We start from the raw sequence: 24,021 nt of genomic DNA on the forward strand, positions 1-24,021 counted from the left end.
AGGTACACACCATCAGTTGCCCTTCCCTTGTCCACCGATGCTGTCACATCACAGAAGGCCACCAGATGTGTCATGCATGCTCTGCCCTTGGTGAAGCCACGCTGGCTGTCTCAGATCACCTGCCCGTCCCTCACATGCCTCATAGAACTTCAGCCATGAAACTCCTTAGAACACACACCTGGTGGCTTTGTACAGAACAAAAACACGCGAGCAGGCCGGGTACGTGGATAAATATATTAGTAAATAAATATATTTCTGAGCACATCAGCATATTCACACATCTTTGTTTTTTTTTATCAGACATAAATACACAGTTTTGCATATATATAAAACCTATTCTTCCATTTTTGGTTGATAATTTATTCCCAAGCCCAGTATAGACTCAGCAAAACAAAACAAAAAACAAACTTGTATTCACATTTAGAAGGATCTGAACTTTAAAAAAGGGAGGAGCAGAGGCTCTGTGCAGAATCAGAGGAGGTCCAGCCGGCCCAGGCACTCTGCCCACAGCAACCCATAACGGTGGGGTAGAAGGTCCTGGGAAGAAAGTGGTCCCTGGGGAGGGACTGATGGTTTGGTTGTGGATAAAGTGAGGTTGGGATGCTCTGGCTTCTGTCAGTTTTCAGCTGGGTCTTTGGACTCAGTAAAGGAAAACAAATGCTGTTTCATTGCAGTGGTGTTGTGGACACGCAGTGACAGAGCCAAGGGTACTGACCACTCAGAAGTATCACTCTGCAGCGAGAGGTGCAGGAACCGAGAGGAACCATTTCCCAAGTTCTCAGACATCACTTCCCTCTTAGGTGGCTGAGGATTTTAGTCCATCTATAGAAAAGCATTTCAAAAACCATCTTCCTGCAGAGTTCCTCCATCTCATCCCACCTGAGAACCCACCTACACAGATCTGCATACGCCCAGCTCAGCAAGCCCCACCGAGAGGGCCCAGCATCAGAGATGTCTGTTTTCTGAATGAAAAGTAGCAGCAGCATAAAAATCAGAAAATGAAAATACTTTGAGGCGGGCGTTGCCCTGCACAGCCCGGTAATACTGCAGTAGGGAGTGGAAAGGGTTTGTTAGTACTGACCACTTTCTCCAAGAAGCTTGGGGCTTGCTGAGATTCAGTCCTCCGTTTTTTAGGATTAGGAGGGAAAGGAGTACTTTTAGACTGCAAACTAGGCACTTGTTCCTTTGAGGCAGTGAAATGCATCTCTGGAGGCTCTCGGCCTTCTTGACTCCTAAAGAAACCAGTGGGAGCACCCTGACTTCATCACCCCCATCTGTGAAATCATCTGAGCCCTCTGGGATGGCTGAAGATGTAGGGGGCTGGTTGAGACAAGCCATGTGCCACATACACAAGAAGTTGAACAGGGGGAATCTAGACCTGTTCCTGCCTTTCTTTTTTTTCTTCAAGACTGGCTTTCCTGCAAGGGAGAAAACATCTGGACTTATGTCTTCTGCTTTCCTTGTAGGACAAGAGGAGCCTGAGAAGGTTAGGATACAATTCTGCTGGGTTCTCTGATATGAAAAATTTAGCTCTTCCCTAGTCTGAAAGGTCCTGCAGCAGCTCAATCACAGGAGACAAGAAAAGGAACACTAGCAAGGGATTCATGTTTTGTTTAAAGCGGTCTTACTGGTCGGCTTTTAATATCATCATCTTAGTGAATTGAAGCTGGGACAAAGAGGCCTCTTTCAAAGATTAAGGGTAGCAAGCCCCATAAAAGCTTTCATCAGAAGAGAAGGAAGGCAGAGGCTGGATTAATCTGAACTGGGACTACCTGGCCTATGTGCTCTTAAACTGAGGAAGAAGCTGCGGCTTCACTGGAAGATACAGAGAGATCAGAGAGGAGATGGGGAACTTCTGTCCCTATACCAGGTTTCTGTCAGAAGTTACCTTCAGCTCTTATGACCTGTCCTCCCAGTGTTTCATTAACTCTGAAAACTTGAGATAGCCTTGGTGCCCTACAAACGTGCTCTTGATGTCTGGCTAATTCTTTGGTCAGTTAATGGTCAGTTAAGGCAGGGAACTCCACAGTCTAAATCCTTGCTGTATGAAAACTGTTTGGGTATTGTGCTGTGAATTTGCTGGATTTTATTTTACTTGAATGTCACCAAATTAGGAGACATAGGAAACAAGAGCTGGTGGTGTTCCAAGTGTCTCACAGAAATACAAGGATAAGGCTGGGTGACAGATGGGGCTCTGCTCTGCATTTATTACACATGCTTTTACTGGGATTTTTTTTTTTTTTCCTTGGGGCAACAAGAAAAGAAGAGAAGTAGGAGCCACGTGAAATCAAGGATTTGCCACAACTCCTGTGATGGGGCCATCTCAACTTTGAAATATACTCAAAACATATAAGCTCTAAACAGAGCTGTCCACACCTGTTTTGAGAGTAGATGGAGGCGTTACAGGGTGAAAGAAAGATGTATTCACATTAGGAGATGAGAGGGTGAATTCTTTGCAATGGAAAGAATCTGACCCAGCTTCTTCCCAGAAATTGTGACATTGTCCCTGGGTCTTCATCTCCACTGCTGCTGGCAAAACGCAGCACATTGCTGAGCTGGCTTCAGCTGAAGGACAATGAAGTGATCAGAAGTGGTGAGAGATGTTGGTTTCCGATGAAGTTGGAAGAAGCACCTTTCAGGATGGACCTGTGAGTGCTGGGATGGAGAATACCTTGTTCCTGTGTCTGAAATAAGAGCGGAAAAGTTAAATGAAGAAGTTCGGCTTTTGACCTAAGAGAGGAAATGAAGTTGGGAGCTACCAGGCCACAGAAAATCATTCCTGCAGCTTTTGGTCTTGAAGGCTTGTTTATTTCTGAAGTGTTTTTCAAAACCTTCTGCGGCACGAACATGCCAGAATAGCAGCTTGCACTCACTCTCCAGCTGAGGACTCCCAGGACTGGTCTCTGAGTGAGCCAGCCCACGCAGACAGATGCCTCTGGATGAAGATGGGCTGCCTGTGCCTTCACAGGAGAAGAGGACCTGGAGAACACAGCTCTGTGCTTTTGTGACCTTCGCAATGTGGAAACGTTGAGGAGACCACAAGCATCACGTGGCTTATGTGCGGCCTGACCGCGGCTGGGCCGTGCAGCTCAGGACTGGTCAATACATGCAGACGCTGAGGTGTGAGCTCCACTCCGGCTGGTTTGCTGAACATTTTTGTCCACTCCAGCTCTCCCAGAAGCAAATGAGCCAGTGTCTTGTTAAACTGAGTGTTCATGGACATCCTGGACCTCCTCTTCAGATCCTGCAGTCAAAAAAAGAAAAAAGGAAGTGTAAGTCGAATGCTCCAGGGCCTCGTGCTGACCACTGCAACAGAACAGATTCTGCAGTGGAAGCCACATCGTTTCCAGTATTTTGGAGGGACTTTTCTGGCCACCTCCACAATCAGGTTATTTCTCTATGTTAAGACTGAACAAAATAGAAAGATAAGACATCAAACTCCAATTTGAATATTCAGAAAAAGCAGGCTGAGGATGTGGTGCATCCCAGGACTCATCTTGCTGCTAGGTGCTTGCTTTTGGGGCTTTTTGATGTGTGCTCTTTGAGGAAAATCTGTACAGCCATGTAAAAATGATCAGCACCAGAAAACACTGCTGGCTCATATTCACAAATGCCATGGCATCACCCTCCAGGCACAAGGGACAGCAAGAAAAGAAACTCCAGACAACAAAAAGAGACTGCAAGAGAGGAGAGAGTGCAAGAAGGGAGTAGCACAGGTGTTTCAAGGCATTCACAAATCATTTCTAAGTCTCAAAAACCACCAAACCCAATGAGTGTTGGTTGGCTACTAACACCAATGCCCTGCACCCAGCCAGCAAGGACTGTGGTTCCTTCCTCCCCAGCCCCATCTGCCTGGTGAATTATTGACAGCCAAGTGCTGAGTAGGTTGCATTGAAACGCTCAGTGTTAAGGGCTGCCTAGAAACCGTGCACCCTTGGTTACTGCTTCAGAAAGTCCTTTTCTCCCTAATGTGGCTGAGCACTGACGTGTACAGTGTTCCCTTTCCCTGGTGTCTCTCAAGCCTGCCCAGAGCTCTCACACAGGGTAAGCACAGCCCAGAAAATGCATGCATGCATTATTTTCACATTTCCCTTTTCCTGAGTGTTCTTGAGATCAAAAGGAAACAAATGCCCATGCAGCTATTCAGAGAGAGCAATTCAAAACAACTTTTCAAATCAGAATAACAGAAAACTCTTGCTCATTACAAATCACTAGCTATAGGAACAGGATTTCTGCAAATTAAATATATGGGAAGAAAATGGCTAAAGGAGATTCTGCTTTGAAAATGTAGCCCACAGGTGTGGGAAAATTAATGGACACGCAGTGTTATACACATACATGTGTGCAGGTCATGGTTCTGAAGTACCAGAAGACAGTCTGTGAGATATGGCATTGGCTGATGTGTATCAGCAGCCTGCTGAATGAGCCTCTGCCAGCTGCTCCTGGGCTGTGCTGATTTACACACAGACACGGGAAGCTGGACAGCCTCGACTGCCTTTGGTCAGACAGAAGCCTTGAGTCTCATAGAGGATTGTCAAACTATTTTCTGAAAACTGCACCTGTGTGAGTTTCCCCTGTTACACAAACTGAAAGAAAAGTGTAAAAAGGTCCTGAATCAGGAGACAGAGGTGGGAGATCCACAGCTGATGAGCTGGAGACCCCCACAGGGTGAAGACCTGAAGGAACACACCTTGCTGATAGAGCAGAGATCTTGTCCAGTGGGTGTTAACTTGTAATGGTGGTCTTTTCTTCCCCTAATTCCTTTCTCCCTCTCTAGTAAAGATCAAAGACATGACATGAAAGGGAATGGCTGTGAAAAGGAGCAGGAGATGGGGAGTGAGGGAGGATGCTGACATGCTGCAGGGGATGAGATTTCCCAGACAGAAAGCACGAGGTTCCACCACTCTGTGCTGGGAGCAATTTATCTGCTCAGGAATGAGATCCGAGTGTGTTGGGGTGGCTTAGGAAGCCATCTAGCTGTAACTCACTGCTAGCTGTCTGGCTTCTCTTGAAAGGATTCCTCTCAGCATTGCTTGAGGATTGATTCTTCAGAGAAATGAGTCAGAGCTGTAAGGCCCAGGCTCATCTCCCAGGTAGGGGAAGCAGGGATGTATCTTCATGCAAACCACACCAAGAAAAGCCGTATGAACTCCAAGGTGCTGCAGGCATTTTTGGAATCATCATTAGTGCCCTGGTATGCCACAATGCTAGTGCGTGGCACTGCCTGGGAAAGGGCAGATTCTGCCGGGGCTGTGATTCAGCCTCACCAAAATCCAGCATCAGCTGATCTGGGCAAGGTATGCACACACCTGGAGGGTGTCACGTCCCACAGGAACACCGTCAGCTTCTGGATACCTTGCTTTAGGGACTTCCTGAGCCGAGATGGTATCTGCATCTCTGCATTTGATAGCTCTTGATCTAGGCTGTCAAACCCATTTTACTTCTGGCACTTACATCTCTGGGCACTGGGCACCACTATGAACCATGTCTTACCTTACTGGGTGTTGCAAAGCTTCCATTTCCCATTTGATGCCACTACTTATTCTGTCATAAGAGTGTCTTTTAGCTGCCATCTGCTCTGCTCTCCCTGATTTTGTATCATATCCACTGCTAGTCATCATTTTCCCATGTGAAAATCTCTACATTCTGTTTCCTCAGAAAAACCTCAGCACTGTGATTGCACCCTCCTGCACTTCTCCCAGGTCTGCTCCATCCTTTTATGAGAGGTGGTGATGAGTTGCACTAAAGCTCTAGAAGCACCTCAGGTTCACACAATTGCACAGCAGCACTTTCTGCTGCTCCTCTCCTTGTCCCCAGACAGCTCTGAGCAGTTCTTTGGCAGAAGTACTCACAGTGAGACCAGGACTGTTTCCTGAGGCTGCAAGAAGGGCCCATTGCAGTGCATGCATACTTAGGAGCAGCTCTGCTCTTGTGTGGCATTTTGCGTTACTTACACGGAATTTCACCTGCCACTTTATTGCCCAATAACTCAGCAGCAGGAGGTCCTTCTGTAGCACTTTGTAACCAGTTTTAAAGCTGACAGTCCTGAAGGATTTTGTCTTCTACAAACTCTGTTATCTCCTCTCCTTGCCCAGGATATTTATGAGCTTGATGAAAGGTGCTGACAGCTGGAGAACTCCACTTCTCTCCCTTCCCGAGTAACTTTCCTCCATTAAGACTGCTCTGCACTTTGTCTCCTATTTTTCAGCCTGTTATTTACCTCTGAGAGCACCTTCTCTCCTATCCTTTGGGAGCTTCATTCCCCTGTAAGAGCTGGGAAGCATTATCTCTCTCTACAAAAGCTGTGCTGCCTCCTCCCCTGGATTTCACACTTAGCCATTCATCTACAAGTCAGACCCTGGATTTGAATTTGTAACCATTTGCTTGGCAGGAAAGTCAGGCTCATCGCTCGGCAGCTCCAGCTTATGGAAGCTGATGTTGCTCTCTTCCTGCTGGCTCTGGGCAGCAGATTACAGTCCACCAGTCATGATTTAGCTCTTTTTTAAAGCCAGAGCCCTTGCACGATGCTCTGGTGAGTAATCCACACCCCTGGCAATTTTGTACCGTTCATTTTATTGATGAGTTTTGGAAATGCTCACGTTGGTGCTGTGATCTGAGAGGGATCCTCTCACCCATGAGCTGTGCTGGGGTGAGAACCTCCTCAAGCACTTCCCTGCTGATCACTGATGCAGGAAGTTCATTTTGCTTCTCTGCTATGCTCTGCCCTTGAACATCCCTCTCAGACACACCTTACTGCCGCAGAGCCTCCGGCACGCTTCTTCCTACTGATGGAGATGAACACCTTTGCATGAATAGCTCTTCTGCTTTGCACGAGCTGCCCACAGAAGTCTTCTTCCCTTCCTGCCTCATGTGGCTCTGCCCTTAGCTTTATATTCAACTCTCTGATTTCTCGGCTGGCCACACCTTCACTTTTGAAGAATGGTTTATTGTTTGTAATTGCACTGCCCCGCCAGCCCTTTTTGAGGCCTTTTTCTGGCTGGTGAGATGTGTGACTCTGGGCTTCCTCTCCTGTGTCTTCAAGCAATGCCTGTGCCCAAAAGCATCTTGTTCTTTCCACTGCTCCTTTCACTATTATTTCAACAGCCTCATGTTTGTATGAGTTCTTCTTTTGCAGCCCATGATAAAGCAGTGTACTATAACCCTAATACCACTTAATTTCTACTTAGGCACAACTGGGGATTTTGTGTCTCTTGCCATTGGACTTTATACCTTCCTTAACACAGAGTGCCCTCTAATGCCACCTGAAGAGACTCACTCCTCTCTACAATTCCACATGGAAATTACACAGTCCCATCGTGTTGGGCTTTTTTTTAAATGGCATTCTGAAAAGTTAGTGGCAAAAATGTCATCTAAAACCAGGCTTCCTAATTCATCCACTTACATTTTTAGCTTGCAACCTTTATTTAGACATGTATTTGCATTTCTCCTTGGTCTCTTTGACTTTTTTGTTGCATGTCCCACTTAAGCAGGACTGTCGATTGTTCTTTGTTTACCTGTCCCCCACTGATTTACGTCCAGTCCCTTTCCAAGATAAAGCACCGAGGTGACTGTAACACCACAGGTTGTGTCATGACAAGCAGTGTTTTCAGCTTGATGGCTTTTCTGTACAAGCCCTGCAAGAACTCCTGCTCACTACAACTTTGCTCACTACAACTTTCCTTGGTTCCTAACAAAATTCAATTTTTGTTTTCTAAGTATTTTCTAACTCTTATAAAGAAATTTTGACTCTCTGGAAAGCATCCACTGAAGCTACAGCTATCAGACAGAGTCCCACTGCCTTCAGACACATCGATTCTCCATGCTCCCAGCAGATGGAGGTAAGAGGGACAGTTGGCTTGCAAAGTTACCCTGCCAGTTGCTCTAGCCAGGCATCAGAGTGCCTTCCCCATCACTCCATCAGGATGGACAGGCTCTGAGCCTCTGGGACAAACCCACAGAGCAGCAGCAGTGTCACAGCACAGCAATGCCCTGGAGCTCCACATCAGGCAAGCAGAGCCCATGTGGGGCTGGCAGATGTCCTGGGGGACCCCTGCTGCCCCCTCTCCTCTGGGCTGGGGGGAGGCATGTGCTCTCCTTCATCTCCCTGTGTCCTCCCAGGGGGGATCACAGAAAGGGAGGAGACACAGACAGGAGAAGTAAAAAACAATCTGAAAAACATCAGCAAATTCAGACAACTAAAGAGAAGGAAATAGGCACTGCTTGAAATGAGGGTTTTGTCAGAGTGAGGACTGAGACTTGGCAGAACATCACACATTTCCTAGAAGGGGAGCAGGGCAGTGGCTGCCAAAGCAAGTGCATTGTGTTTCACACACTAGGCATCTCCATTCCTAAAGCTGTCTGCTCTTTGCTCTTTTCCCATATTCTCTTCCTTTAGGGAGAAGCTAAGAACAGGAAGGTCAACCTGAAACCTCTATGTTTCAAGGTATGAGGTTTATGAAATAAAGAAATAAGATGGCTGCACCTCCACTGCCAAACAAGAAAGCATTTGGGCTGACCTCCTGATCTGGAGGTAATCCACATGTACATTATGGGGACAAGAGCACAGGCTCTGTCCTCTCTGTCCTACTGGCCTCTGCCCAGCAGAACAGGGGGTTCCAGGGAAGACTGCCTGACACCTTCATTCCCCTCAGACCCCATTCAGACCCAGACTGCAGTGATCATTGGTGAACATCGAGTTCTGCTGCTGCAAGGTGGAGAGGTCAGTGCATAGCCCTGTGCTGTCACACTCACCAGGTGCTTCCCTACCCCACTTCTACAGCCACAACTGGAAGAAGTGCTGACTGCCCTGAGACTGGGAGCAGAGGACAGAGGCATTATGTGTCCTAGCAGCAGCCATGTCACAAGTGTCCAGGCAATAAGAGCTGGTGGACAAGGCTGTTTGTGCTGCAGACAGTGCTGTCCATGAGAGGAACCTGGAGCTCCTCTAGGAGCTGCTCTGCTCTCCCCCAGGAATGGCACTGCCCCTCCTGGGCAGCGCCTGGGTTGGGGACAGTGTGGTTCATGCTGAGCCACACCAGTGCATGGGCTTTGTTTGGAAATAGGAGCTCACACAGGCTCCTGAGCAATGCACCATGCCATGGTGCTTTGATACTGTCCTGACAACACTGCTGCACACTGCTTCCAGCTCTGGGCGCACCATCAGCCCTCAGAGCTGCTGCAAACTGCAGAGACATCTCCCAAAGCAGCAGCATCCCTCTGCACCCTTTGAAAAAACTCCCCCATCACCCATCTGCAGCACCAGGCACTTCTGTGCCAGGGAAGAGGCTGCAGGCACTGCACTGAGCCCTGTGCCCAGCTGGCCTCTCTTCCCTGCTGCCTCCTCGCAGGTACGGTGTGGCCAGGAGCCTGGGTGGGGTGTGGGGCTGGATAGACAGCGTGGGGAGGAAGTTATTATCTGCGTGGTACAATGGGCACGGTGAGTCACGAGCTTCAGGCCAGAAATTAGGCTGCTAGTTCTGTATAGGGTACTTAAATCAAAATGATTTGCACAGGGACCGGCAGTGAGTCAGTGGCAGGGTGAGGAGGGGAGCCTGGCACCTGCCCCTGCTGCCTGCAGCTTGCCATTTGCAGAGGAACCAGGGAGCTGAGCCTCCAAACATCCCGCTCTCAAACTCGCGCAAGGAGGCAGAACTGACGTACGGCAGTTAGGCAAAGGGCCAGATCTTAATTACTTCTAATTTCCAGAAGACACTAAGAAACAACTCCCACACAGCAGGGGCAGGTGAGACAGGAGGGATGTGCAAGTCCATAAACTCATTCAGTCTGTTCCTGTGCTACTTGCAGCCATGCACACACACTTCCTTATTGAGGCTGGCAAGCTGGGGCAAACAGCAAAGCCCAATGAACCTTAATGACAAGGGCTCTGCCATCAGAACATCCAGTCCGAGGTGAGGATACCCAGAAATGTGGTTCCACCCCTTCCGTTGGAAGAAACTCTGTCTGCTAGAGACTCCTACAGAGCTGCTGGAATTATTTTAGGATGAGATAGTGGGGTTTGGTGCACTCAGGTGCCAATCGTTCCAGCCATCACCTGAGGATGGGCGAGATCCAGCACACCTCTGTCACCAGCAGTCCTATAGGAAAGCCTACAGGCAGCTGGAGCACCTTCCCACCTCACCTGCAGCAACCCACTCTCACCATCTGCTTGCCGAAAGAGAAAACCCAGACTAGACTCACCCTGCCTACACTGCTGAGCTGGGCAGTGCAGGTGGAGACTGTGCCTTGGGGTGCCTGTTCCTGAGAAACCAGCAGGAACTGCGCGGTTTCCCTCCCGTCCTGACATCCCCTCCTCCTGCTTTTTCAGCTCTGAGCTGGATTGTGGCACCAAACACTTCCACAGCGGCCGGGAGCCTGTGCTGCAGGGCATAGGAGAGCTTGGGATCAGGGGTTGGACCTCAGGCGAGCAGCGGTGGCCAGCAGTGTGGCCATGAGAAATGTGAGCATCACAGGCTTTGGGCAAGGCCGAATCCTCGGGCAGGAGAGCGGGGTCAAGCTCCAGGGGACACTTTCTTTTCCTTCGGTGATGTCGACTCTGTAAGCTGTGTCTCTGGGGCAGCAGCACAAGGGACGTGCCCGCTGCTCCCGACTGTCTGTTGGCATCTACACCGAAGTCCAACCTGTTGGGAGAAGTGGAGGGGGCATGCGGGGGTTCCCGACCTTGCTGGGGACAGGCTGGCTGTCCCACCGGAGGAGCCTCCTGCAACTCTGTCCTGCTTTCCAGAGGCTGCTGACAGTGATGGCTCTTCTCAACCCTCTTTTGCGTCCGAGCACTGTGAAAACCAACCTTAGCCCCAGAGTATCGGGACTTGCGCTGCCCAGGGCCCGAGCCATCCTGGCCAGGTGTGCATTCCACATCCCTTCTGTAGTGGTGGTGCTGGTGGTGGTGGTAGTGGATGTGGCTGAGCACCTGGGCCTTGGCTGGAGCGGCACCGCCGGGCACCATCAGGTCCAAGGACCTGGGTCGTGTCTCCCTCAGCGTCCGCTGCCGCTCCGGCCCATTGTCCACAGTGGGCCCATCTGAGCTGCAGTACACAAAGGGGTCGTAGTCACTGCTGAGGGAGCTGCGGAAAGTGGAGCAGCTGCCATGGATGCCCTGCAGGCTGATGTCTGTGCAGTTCAACATGGAGTCGCTGGAAGAACCATGGCAGGGCCCCGAGCTGGAGTCGCTGCCTGGACCGTCCGCCAGGTACCCGCTGTGCTCCGTGAGATAGCTCTCCCCGGAGCCACTGCTGTTGTGCTGGTGCCCGTGGCTGACCCCCCGGCGTGGGATGGGCGCCCGGTGCTGCCGCTGTGCCAGGGCTGCCGTCAGCCCCAGGCAGGGCGGTGTGGGCTGCAGGGAACACGTCCTGTGGGGGGGCTGCCCACACGCCGGAGGGCTGGGGTGCTGCTGGCCCCGCAAACCGGAGGCCAGGGGGGACGTGTGTCCGCAGGCGGGCAGGGAGCTGGCTGGCCTGTATGGCATGTAGTGGATTGTTCCAAAATCCAGTTGGGAGAGCTCTGGAGAGTGGAAGAAGGGGTTGCTGTGGGCTGGCTCTGAGGGGAAGCTCCTGAGATTCCTCTGAGGATACGGATGTGGAAGGTGGTAAAGGGAATGTCCTGGGTGCTGGCGGAAAAGGTGCAGCCGTCGTCCGGGCTCCATGTCCCGAGGAGCCAGCCTGGAGCCTGCCACTGTGGCCTGATCCACCGAGTCTCGGGCTGCGAAGAGAGACGGCAGCATCAAGTGAATACCCTATGGCCTGGCTGCGGTGGCCTCAGCATCGTCGAGCCTCTACCACACACCCATACCCACATCCCACCTGTGCCCTGTGTCAGCTCACAACTGCCACCAAACTCTCTTGATGGTTTGCACACCCAGCATCCTTTCTGGAGCCCAACTCCTACTCCCACCGGCCCTGGGAATGGCACAGATCCTGCCTCAGTCCAGAACTTCACCGTGCACTTCCGGAGACATCCCCCATCCATGCACACACTGCCCGATACTGCCCCCCCACACACAGACATATTCCTGTGCTGCACTGACTGCATGCATTGCCCAAAGGTACGTGTTCCTCCTGGGCACAGTCCCTGCACCCACCCCTATCCCTGGCTGGGAAATGCCTACCAAGAATATTGAACATGCAAAGTGGACACGTGTGGTGTTGCTGCAGCCAGGGGTCAACACACTCCCGATGAAACTCGTGGGAGCATGAGATGATCCGCAGTTCCTAGAAAGAAGCAGGGAGAGGACGAGGAGAGTGAGTGAGGAGAACCTTGTCTCAAGAACTGGGTACAGAGAGGGGGCTTGTGATGTTCCAGGAGGCAACACTTGAAAGACTGAGACATGCAGCAAGCCATTGCAGCCCAGCTTTGTATGGAGGAGGCTGTTCAGCTGTCTGGCATCTTTGGTTCTGCTTGCTGCATGTAGCCCTAGGAAGTGATGTCCTGAGAGCTGCTAGCCCTTGGGAACAGGGAGATTATGGACTGACTGGTTAGGAGAAGCAAACCCCACTTTTGCCTCACTCTTTCAACACGGACACATGATGGACACTATACCCTTCAGTAACAATTGGAGACTCATCTTTAGGGAACTGGAATCTGCAGGTAGGTCCAGTGCCTTGGGGCCAAGGGGCAGTCAGACTTCCATCACCACCGAACCTCTCCCAGCCTTCAGAAGCTGCTGAAGGAAGCCTCCCCAGGGCCTCCCAACCCTGCCAAGCTCCTGCCCGACCACAGCTCAGAGCTGAGGCTCACTCACAGCCATGCCTACAGCCTACCTGGCCCTCAGTGAACTCCTCCAAGCAAATAGCACAGACCGGGGCTGAGCTGCAGCTGCTGGCCGAGTCCCACCGCGACGCCTGCCGGCACCTGGCCTGGTACTTGCGTGTGGCCAGCTGCCTGATGGCCTGCATGGTCTGCTGCTGTACCGAGTCCTGCCAGGAGAAAGGAGGCTTTCAGGAGATGCTCAGGCATGCATTGTCATGTTCCTTGAGGTTCTTCCACTTTTGAAAATGTGATTATTGCAGATTTGGGAGCAATTTCCAGGGATGATTGTTTGCCCATCCAGAGAGGACTTTGTTACCAGCAGGAGATAACTGATAATGAACATTCAAAATTGCTCAGTGGTGCTGAATTTCTGATCCCCAGAGGCTCGTCCGTCTATTGGAAATGTAGGATATTTTCAAATCTGGATACATCTGACTGGGTGGCGTGGCAGGAGGAGAGCAAGATCACTGCAAAAGGGATGCTGCCAGCCCACCCACCTCAGGACCGTTCCACACACTCCAGGCACACACCTGCCTTGTCTCCAGGGCACACATTTCCTCTCCCAAACTGAGTCCAGGGCTGCCCTCAATGCATTCTGTTTGCTCAGACACGTCTGCTCCGTGAGATTCTTACCTGTGTCCTGTTCAGCTGGCACTTTGTGCGGACGACAAAAATCAAAATGATGACGACAACAGTGCTGACCACAGTGAGAAGGATCCACACGTCATAGTCAGGCTGTTGAATAAAACAGAAAAGAAATTACCCTTGTGAATGGGACTTAGAGGCTAAGCAGGGGAATTCTGATCTCTTCAGACTTTGGATAAATCATCTTTGGCCAAACTCTGCTTCCTTGGTTTTTACAGATGGCAGAAAAGAAAAAGGGCTCAGTTTTTTTTCTGCACATTTCATCAGGAATGGACGTTTGATTTTGCAGCACCTCAACACACTATAGGCCATGATCTAAGCTAGCACAGAATAAGAAAATCAAGGCTTGATCTCATATGAAGAGAAATCCCCTCAGTTCACTTATGATGTTTAAGCAAAAGAAGCTGTAAATAAGCTGAAAGAGCTTTTGAGTGTTTCTTTGCAGGACATCATCTGAACGATGCAGACAGGGAGAATGGCAAAGGAATAGCATCTGCAACCCAGGGGAAGGAAGCTCAGCAGCTTTGGGAAAGTCCTGGGATGAAAGGATACAGGAACAGTGGGAACAGTGTGTCTCACCCAAGCTGGTGGCTCCTTGACCTCTATCTTCACATGAGCCTCTCTGTTCTTGTTCACGACTCCCATGAGCAGCTCAGCGTCGTGGCCCCTGATCAGCACCACGGGTTGACTCAGACCTCTGGGCTTTCTCAGCTGTAATGAAACAAATGTGGTGAGAGACGTTCCAGAACAGCCTGAAAGAGATGTTCCAGTACCCTTGCCAGGTCTGATCTCTCCTCCAGATTTTGCTAATCTTAGGCACAGCTCCCCTATCTGTGCTCTTATCTAGTGCTGTATGCTTTTCATTATCCTTTGATTATTTCAGCAAGGAATCTATTCCACTGCAGAGATGAGCAGTGCTGGTGGAAGCACTGATGTTTAACTTGCAGCCAGAGTTTCACCAACAGCATACCAGAGTTGCCATGACTTCTGCTTGAAAACTTGAGAAATCACCATTCCTCTGAATTACACCAGCCCTGATGGATGGGCTCTGGTCATCTACGATTTCCCACAAGGAAGCACTCAGCTTCTGGAAAGCACCTTTAATTGACAAGGAAATATCCTTCAAAAGCAGCAAGGTGTCGTTTACAAGCTGCTTTTGCTGCCTGAAGATCTGGATGTGCAAAAGTGAACAAGTGCTGTGTGCACGGGCAAGCTGGTAAGTGCTCCAAGCCAGGCTGCATTGTCTTCCTGGGACCTCCCACTGTGTGTTGGTGGTGGGGGGTCCTGACCTATGCACATTTAGGGATGGGGAGGGGGCACTGAGATTTAGCTGGTAACATCTGTGAGGTCTGTACCTGATCGGCAGCACTTTCATCATCGGTAATGTCAAAAAGGATTGCACGAGCTCCACGCTCCCCTGCCAGCTTTGCCTGTCCAAAAGAACAGAAGCTTCAGTAAACATTTTATATTGTACATCTGCATTAATATCTACCATTTGGGTAAGTATTTGCCTCCTCAGCTCTTCACAGGAGCAATACCCTCTGTTCAGATTGAGGAAATAGCTTACATCCCGATTTCTGTGCTTGCACGGTGATGCAGTGATACCAATGCCTGCTCTTGCTTTCTCTGCTCCCTGTCCTCTGCGCTCATCAGGGAGAGGCTCAGGTGATCCCTGGGCTACAGGCCCAGGATGAGGAGCGGGATCAGCCCTGCCCTGCTCCTCACTGCCCAGCATTTGCTGCAGCCTGATGAGGACAGCTTTGGGACGCACGCAAGTGAGCGTGCATACCATGCTGGTGAGCTTAAAGCACGCTGAAGGAACTCCTGGGGTCACCCACGTTCTCCCACAGAGCCCTCCGAGCCCTCGAGGCAGGCAGAGGCAGCTCTTGTGAAAGGGAGCCGGGAACGTGAACAAAGTGCAGGGCTGGGCCGCTGTTACTCATGCGGAGTGCTTTGATCTGGGCGTCCTGAGCGCCTGTGCAAACAGGGATCTGCCGGAGCTGCTGCAGCAGTTTACCCGCTGCATTGCCAAACTCCAGCTCAGGGACCAGAGGTCAGAGCTGCAGCTTCCCAGCTGCAATATCAAACGCAGCACCGGGGAAGCAGCCTCTGAGCTCATCTCATTGGTGGGGAGGAGCTGGGGGCCAGGGCTGGCTGTGGGCTTTGGGGGTAGGATGGGAATGGAGAATGCGAGGGAGACCACGGAGCTCCAGGAGGTTGGGATGAAGGCTGAGTCGCTGATGGGACTGGGCACTCTTGGGTTTGGCAGAACAAATGCGGAAGCTGGAAAAGGGGAATTAGGGGCTCAGGGCAGGGATCAGAGCCTGGGGTCCTGCCTGGGATCAGAGGAGCCTTGGCGTTTTCCAGCACCAAGGAGCAAACAGGACTTTCAAGTAGCAACTTCCACTCATGGGAGCCAGTCAAGCTTTGATGAACACTGAAGAGCTCTACAAAGATTTTATCCTGCTAAATACACCAGTGATGGGGAAACAAACAACTAAGACTGGGCAAGTGATCTTTCACACCGTATTTCAGACTCCTGTTGCAGAGAAGCAACTTGTGTCCAGGCTATCCACAGCCTGCTTGCTGAGTGCTTGCTGTCTTTGTGTCAGCTCTCTTCAGCTCATCTCACTCTTTGAGGACTGGAAGTATTCACAGGTTGGTTTAGGAGATTTCAGCAGTCTGACAACCAGACTTGGAACAGTGTTTCACATGGGGAAAAACTACACCAGAATTGCAAATGATGCAGCAAAAATAGAAATAAATCAATCTGAATTGACTCCATGTGTCCTCCATGGCTGTTTCTCCCCAGGCAGATCAGACACCTTCCTACCAAAGTCAGCTCTGATGTTGAAGCAGGGCTATCATCTAAGAGAATAGAAGCAGAAAAGTGCATCAGGTGACTGATGGAGTCATTCTCATGCCGGGCTTGAAAGTGCTGTCTATGTGCACTGCTTGGCTGGGTGACAGCTGCAGGAGAGGTTATGATAACACTTTGCACATGGTTATTTTTATCAGCGTTGATATAGCACTGCAATTCAACATGCAGAGCTCTGCCGCAGGCAATGCACGCCACGGGAACAAGGCTCCTGCCCCAGCACCAGCCACAGCCCGCAGCTGCCCTTGTGCTCCCAAAGAAAAATGCCAACCAAAGCTTTGGGGATAGATCTGTGTAATGCTGGAGGGAAGGAGCTGAGCAGAAGGATTCAGGAGGATGGAAAAGTAGACAAACTCTAGTGCAGAAGGACAGCGGTTGCAGGGGTGAAGGAGTCAAGGCACAAGTCCAAAGGAGGGCCCAGGAACACAGCCAGCTGAAGAACATCTGCCTGTATTTTGTGGTACTGCGTGAGGGAGAGAGCTGTGAGCATCCCCAGGAGAGGTCCTGCAGCAGGACTGCCTGCAGCAGGCTGGCAGCCAGCACCACCAGTGCAGAAAGGGATGGGCATTGCCACCTGGTTGCCTGTAAGGCTGTGGGAAAGCAGCCTCGAGCTGTGAAATCCATCACACAGGGGTCGTCTCAGCATCGCTCCCCTTTCCTTGCTTTTGTCACCGCAGCCTCTGTGAAACAAACAGTGCAGGAAGGGCTGCTTGGTACAAATTGTGCCTGACCTCTGCAGCCAAGGACAGGAAAGGAGCCTGTCCCCAGCAGAACATCACCATCCACAGAAAGCAGACAGCGAGGCTGCACCACCGAATGCAATCCAGACAGACAAAGCAAAGAGCTAAACAAGGCTCTTCACGTTTGTGCAGAGCTTATGGAAAATAACACAACGCTTTATACAGAGACAATGAAAGGACACAGACTCAGCCCCTGAAGAGAAAGCTAATGTTAGGCTCCATCCGCTCAACTTTATCAGAGACACAAAGATTTTAAGGCTTAAAATGACCCTCATTCTCACCTGACTTCCTTATTACCAGAGAATTGTACCAGTGACCTCAACTTTTGACACAGTAACTGCCATTCACTGAGGCACTGTCTCACAGAGACCTGACCGGAAGACCTCTGAGATCTCCCATTCCTTCAGAAGGCAGATGGATGGCGGCCCTCAGCAGTCACGTCCCATTTCTAGTCTGTCTGGTTTGCTTTCGTCTGAGCTGCTCAGCGCTGATCCTTCACGTGCCTCACCCAGTGAAGTGTTACAATTTTACTCTTTCCTGCATCACATCATTTCCTGTACTGGTGCCATTTGGAGTATTTTTGCACATACCTTGTTAGCCAGCGACAGGCACGGGTTGGGATCCCGATCCGGCTGCTCGAGCTTGACAATGGTGATGAATCCTGACTCTGTGTGTTCATCCTCACTGGTGTTGCACAGGGACAGCGGGTGGGACTGTGGGACAGAAGCAAAGGAAGCTCAGATCTTGAGGCTCAGCACTGCGATGGGTGCCTGAAGCCCACTGAATACTCCATGCCTCAAGGACCTGCACACAGGGTGCAGGATACCCAGTGGGCATCTCTCCATCCCGTGGCAATATCTGAGTGTCAGCGAGGCTTTGAATGCCATGAGGAACAAATCAAAGCTTTGATTCACTAGGAAGGTATCCCAGGGAAAGGTGGAGTGTTGGCTATCAGCGTAACACAGGTCTGGCTTTGTTCCAGTCATGGATATTCAAAGCCAGATGAGACCACAGCCCTTGACTTCTGGGATGCAGCATCCCAACAGCACTGGCCTGGGTGCTCCTGGGCCCCGTGGTGCAGGACCTGCAGCCCGCGGCTTCCTATCACAACAAAGCACTTCTTCTGCCACCAAGCTCATCAAATGCTATGGTGAATTTGTAGAAGAAAAGCCAAAGAAGCCCAAGGAAGGATGGCAAAATTGAAAGCACTTTGCAGGAAACACCAGGAATGAGAGGGGAGAAGGAAAGATCCCAGGGACCACATCCCCTGGAAAAATGTTCACCACTTCGAGCCAAGCTGCTGGCAGAGGGACTGAGCCCCATCACATCCCTGCCTCAGCACTGTGCAACTGCCTCTGTCTTTGCAGCCTGGCGGTGGGGGGAAGGCTGAAAGATGGGTGGCCAAAAGAAGCTGCAATTCTTGGCTCCCTCTGGGGAGTCCTGTCATCTTGCATGAACATTCCCAGCTTTTTTCCTAGAAAAGCTGGCAGGCGTCCTTTTCTGTGACTAAACTGCAGTGCATTAAGAGGTTATGGTACAGAAAAGCCTATAAATTCTAAGGGTGCTGGGCAGCTTTTATTAATGCATCAGTGTGTGCAAGTATGTGGGAAGCAAGCAAGAAAGCTCAGCATCATAAAGCAGCAGGATCAGGGCAGGCTTTGTGCCTCTGTCCATCCAGCTGCATGCCCTGCTCTGCAGGTAGCTGCAGCACCATCCCAGAGCTGTGCAGAAGGGAGTTGACTCGTCAGATTCAGAATGGGGAGGCTCCCAAAGGAGCCCAGACCCCCAGTGCACCATGAGACACTGCTCTGCAGCAGCAAGGGGATTCACAGGGTCTCATTAGTGCAAGCCAAGTAGTGGGATGTGATGCTGTTGAGATGTGTGGGGCAGATGGGGGCAGGGGACATCTCTGCCTGCAGCTGATTTGGGAAGAAGTGGGTCAGGCATTGACACAGACTGCCCAGGGAGGTCATGGAGTCAGTGTTCCTGGAGGTGTTTAAGGAAAGATGTAGTATTGAGGGACACAGCCAGTGGACAATATTGGTGGTAGGTGGATGGCTGGACTAAATGATCTCAGAGGTTTTTCCAACCTTAATGATTCCACATCTCCAAATAATCTTGAGCAGCATATATGAACTCTTGAAGGGGAACCTGGGTGGTAACCGGGGCAAGACCTGCTAATGCTGATGAATGCACCAAAACTTTCCCTGTGATCTCCTATTAAGACTGGTCACTGTGATTTTCCTTTTTGCACTCTGGGACACCTGATCTCCCTGGCCAAGCAAAAGTCCTGCCTGGGGCACAACTACACTCACAGAGGGCATGGCCAGCAGCAGGGAACCCACAACCAGCAGAGCCCCAGGCATGCAGCATCCCTGCAGGCTGCAGTCCACAGGACTGGGGCACACTGGTGGCTCCCTTTATCCTGCAATGAGTTCCTCACTGGGCACAAATCACCTCTTGGAGCTGAGACTGCTGGTGCCTTCCTCAGCACTCTATAAAAGATGAGCAAGAGGCAGCCAGGAGGAGCTCTCAGCAGCCTCCACTCTCGCTTCCTACCTCTTCTCCCTCTGTTTGGTGACAAAGAGGCAACCTGTCAAGGAGCAGCAAAGCAGCAGGACCTGGCCCTTACTTTTCACATCCTACAACTGCATTTTTTGGCACTTCCACAACATCAGTTGCTGCATTTTGAGTGAGTGAGCAATCACAGCTGCACATTGTACTCGCAGGACAAGAGCAGACCCAAAAAGTAAGCCAAGGATCATGTGGAAAAACAAATATTATGAGATTCCTCAGTGAAGACAGGGCTTGCGCTCCAGCTGCTGCATCAGCATCCCTCACTGCCCCCAAAACCAGACCATGTGTGGCCACAGACCAGCTCACTGCCTGAGGACTGAAGCACTTCTCCAGGCTGGGGACGTCTGCAGCACCCACTGCCAAACCAAGAAGTCATTTCTCCTCCTAGGAAGCCTCTCAAATCTAGCAGAGAAAGGGCAAAATCCAGTCAGTCAGGCTTCTGAACCCCCTGGTTTTATCACTCCATTTCTCTCTGCCACCTGCTGAGCAGGATGCAGAGCTTCCCCCACATCCCTACGTGCTTGCTGCCCCTTTTTTCCCTCATTTCCTTACCCTATGGCAGCTCCTTCTCTATCATTTCCACCCACACCATCCCTCCAAAAATACCAAACTCGTCTTTCTAACTTCTTGCAGCCTTTCCCAGCAGCCCTGCCGCCTGCGCACCGACCTGCCCCACACTGCACGGAGCAGCAGCAGCTCACCTGCACAGCTGCCCACGGAGATGCCCCAGGGAACGGCGGGCGCAGGGGAAGTGCCAGCCGCTCATCTGGGGCTTCGCTTCTAAAACAGCAGAAAAAAAGATGACCCTGAGAGGTCACCGAGCCCACTTTGCTGCCTGAAGGCAGGATCAGCCAGACCTCAAACATTCCTCAGAGACACTCGCTTAACCTGTTTTCAAGACCTCCAAAAATGGAGATTCCTCACCCACCCCAGGCAATCCAGTCCAGGGCTGCGCTCTCCCCCGCACAGTACAATAGTCTCTGATGACTTATCTGAATCCATTCTGCTGCAGTTTAGGCTTATTACATTCTCACTGAATCAGCTATGCCCATAGAAAAGAGATCATTTGTTTTCTTTTTCTGAGAACCACTTAAAGACATCTGTTCTTCAGGGACAAGGCTGGTGAAGCAAGGTCTCTAGCACCAAAGCTAAGTGCGTGCCTTGCCTTGGTTTTCTCTGTATTCTCTGAATTCAGAGTGCTCCACAGAGTTTCTTCATGGGAGATGAGTCAAAAGGATTGATTTGATTTGAAATGTCATGACAAAGTCCTCCTAAAAGGGACTCGGAAAAGAGAGAACAGGACAAGATAGTGTCCATCAAAGAGCTCTAATTCACATCACGGACTGACCTGGTGAACTCTTAGCAGCAGTGTATAACTCATCAATAAATCGATCCCAGCACCAGGAAAAAGGAATGTAGCAAACACAAAACTGAATGTGAAGAACTTGAAGGCGATCTGGGAACAGCAGATTGATAACCCTGACATTCCCCCCAACCAAACAGCAGGACAAAAGGAAGGGATGAGCCAACAGAGCTTTTGGAAAAGGAGTCTTGCTCCACAAACCTACAGGGTCCATGAAGCAGGTGAAAGAATAGGGGAAGTCTGGTTAATTTTGTACACTGGCATCTCCACTTCTGTTCTTCTACAAAGTCAAAGCTATGAATGATGACAGAATATCATGCAGTCCTGCCCCAAACTCAGAACAGAAAAAGCAGGTCAGCCTTTACAATGGAGCACATTCACCAGTTAAGCCCCAGAAGCAAACTGTATTGTCTGAACGTTTTCACAAAGGATTTGGAAAATGAGAGGAATAATTAAGTGGCTGAGTTTCTCAATAACACATAAATATTCAAGCTGGTAAACATTACACTGGCCATAAAGGGATCTCCTGACACCAAGTGACAGAATGACAGAAAACGCTTAAAAACAAACCAACAAACATGGAACACACAACCATTTGGTTACTATCTGCCCTGGGTCAGCTTTTAACACTCAAGAAAGAGCTTGTTGTCACTGTGGGGAGTCCTGTGGAAATGGTTACTGAATCACCCAGAGCAGTCAGAAGGCAAACAGACCGATAGGCATTGCTGTAGAAGAGCTACAGAAACCAAACCAGCAAATCTAGTAGATAAAACTGCAGTGTGTCAACACCTCGGATATTACAAGAAGTTCTGCTCACTCCACATTAAAGAGAAGGAAGTGTTTCTGTGCAAGAAGAGATTAAACAAACACAAACTCTTTAGGTTTGTAGAGATGTGATATTTTAGAGCTATGTGAAATCATGACAAATACGGAGAAAGCAAATGGAGCGCGATTATTTACTATTTCTCAAACAAAAGCACCACGGCCTTCAAGTGAAATTATCAAGCAGGAATTTTCAAACAAACAGAAATGGAGCCGACTCGCGGTCCGGTCAAACGGCAAGACTCGTTCCCACAGGATGCTGGGAATGCCAAAGGTATGGGTTAAAAAGCAATTAGACAAATCGGTGAAACAGGAAACCATGGAGACTGCCTTGCACAACCAGGAGGCTGGCAGCCCTGGCTCTGAGCACTGCCTGCCCGGCACATGGGGATGTGTGAGCATCACTGGGCACCACACATCTGACAGTGGCTGCTGTCAGAAGCAGAAGGTTGGCGTGCTGGAGCTGCAGAGGGACTCATTTACACACCATGTTCTCAGGCAGGGTCATTTATACACCTCGTCCTCTCCTTTTAGGCCTCTCACGCCATGCCACCGGTGTTGGGTGTCCGTACGTGGAGCCTTCCTCCTTTCATAGGTGGGGGCTGTGCATTTTCCCATTGCCTCATGTCAGCCCCTTGCACCTGCATCCTCCCACCTCCGTGCTGCCCACGTTCCTCCTGCAACCACAGGCACTGGGTGCACAGTGCAGCACCACAGGCTGCACACATACCTTTGCCACAGACATTTGGGCTAGAAATAATGTATTAAAGCTGAGGTCTGTGGTCAGTGCCGGAGAGCTGGGAGAGCTTCTTCCACCCTCCAGGCTCTGCTGCCCACGGGAAGCAGCTCTGTGACTCAGGGCTCTGACCCAGCATGCATGCCAGCAGTCTCATCCCTTTCACTCCTGCACATGACTTTGGGGAATACTCAAGCATGAGAAGTGTGTGCTGATTTTTCCAGTTTGGCATTTCCATCACTGCAGCTGATGCTAGGAGAGTTTTGCATGGGCTGCAGGTACAGCAAGGCACAGCCAATGGAAGTCCCCTGTTGGAAAAACTCCCTTGCAAGGGAGCTGCACAACAAAACAAGGCAGCCTGGCAACGGTGAGGAGATAAGCGAGGAGCCTAGGGCACAGCAAGCAGCAGCCTTTGGAGGGCATGCAGCATCTCAGCACTGTTTGTTGTGCCACTGCTTATCGTCCAGAGATACCTGCTCCCCAGTGACCTACTTGCTTCACCCAGTCCTGTGGGTGTCACAGTGCTGGAGCTCACGAGGGCAGAACACAAACGTTTCCCTGTCTGTGGGTCTATACCAGTTCATCCTCATCCTTGCTGAGTGTCCGTCAGTGAGGTTCTAAGCTAAATAAATGATGATCCTTCAAAGGTTTCAAAAAAGCAAGAGGAACTGCTCTACCAGCATCCTCCCTATCTTTGCTGCTAAAAATAACCTTGTGGTGCGAATTATTGTCCAAGATCCCTCACTGAGGTCTACCAGGAGATAGAGACCAGGCACCTGCATAGCATCACCACAGGAAGGAGCAAGGGAGACCTACCAGCTCTGAAAAGCGGCCCTGCAACTGTGTGGCACATCTCCAAGAAGTGTCAGTGCACAAACACAGCCGCAAGTGCTGACACCAAGGAAAACTCCTGCACCTCTGCACAACAGGGGTGGAACAGAACAGGCACACTTCCCAAATCTTCTCAGTTCTGTGCTGCACTGCTAAAATCCTGACAGCCCTTCACAGACCCAGCCTGCAACACATGGCAGTGCTGAGCTCCGCTGGCACAGGGCAAGCCCAAGGAATGCTGCTGCCAGCTGGGGACAGCCTCAGCCATCAGATCCTCCTCCCTGACCTCCTCCAGAGCTCACACTGTGTGAACGTTTGTCCCTGGGTGAGGCTCTTCTCTGTCTATATCAGCTCAGCAGAAGTCCCACTTACACAAGCATTACTTCAGTTTGTACCTGTCACTCTACTCGCAAGCACAGCCATTGGAAAGGCTACAAAAAGGCTGGTACATGAGACGGAGCTGAAAAGCACTGTGGGATGCTGCTGGACACACGTAGGAGAACAGGAAAGGGTGAGGCTAGGAGATGGAATGAACTGAAGAAGATGGAAATGGTTGGTTTGGAAAGGAAGAGCATGGCAGAGTGTTTCAAAAGGCCTGAGGAAAAACTGCAGCTTCCATGACTCCTAGGCATGAAGCCTAGTCATCAGGATATGGGGCTTTTTAATT

The 24,021-nt window shown here is 50.5% G+C and overlaps 1 protein-coding gene across 3 annotated transcripts in view; it reads right to left on the reverse strand.

Annotated features, from left to right (window-relative positions):
* Positions 1 to 120: 120 nt before the first annotated feature.
* Positions 121 to 24,021, reverse strand: part of RNF43 (ring finger protein 43) — a 55,331-nt gene continuing 31,430 nt past the window's right edge. For 2 of the 3 annotated variants that reach the window (XM_090122464.1, XM_090122465.1), the window contains exons 3-10: positions 17,616 to 17,738; positions 14,763 to 14,837; positions 13,987 to 14,118; positions 13,396 to 13,497; positions 12,774 to 12,929; positions 12,122 to 12,224; positions 10,198 to 11,715; positions 121 to 3,244 (exon numbers count right to left, since the gene is read on the reverse strand). In XM_090122464.1, coding sequence (XP_089978590.1) covers positions 3,201 to 3,244; positions 10,198 to 11,715; positions 12,122 to 12,224; positions 12,774 to 12,929; positions 13,396 to 13,497; positions 13,987 to 14,118; positions 14,763 to 14,837; positions 17,616 to 17,738 — 2,253 coding nt within the window. In that variant the 3' untranslated portion in view covers positions 121 to 3,200. The remainder of the gene's footprint in view (positions 3,245 to 10,197; positions 11,716 to 12,121; positions 12,225 to 12,773; positions 12,930 to 13,395; positions 13,498 to 13,986; positions 14,119 to 14,762; positions 14,838 to 17,615; positions 17,739 to 24,021) is intronic. The other variant, XM_090122466.1, reaches the window with a different exon arrangement.

Source organism: Phasianus colchicus, chromosome 21 (genome assembly GCF_987193195.1).
Source record: "Phasianus colchicus chromosome 21, bPhaCol1.hap1.1, whole genome shotgun sequence".
NCBI classification, from domain to species: domain Eukaryota; kingdom Metazoa; phylum Chordata; class Aves; order Galliformes; family Phasianidae; genus Phasianus; species Phasianus colchicus.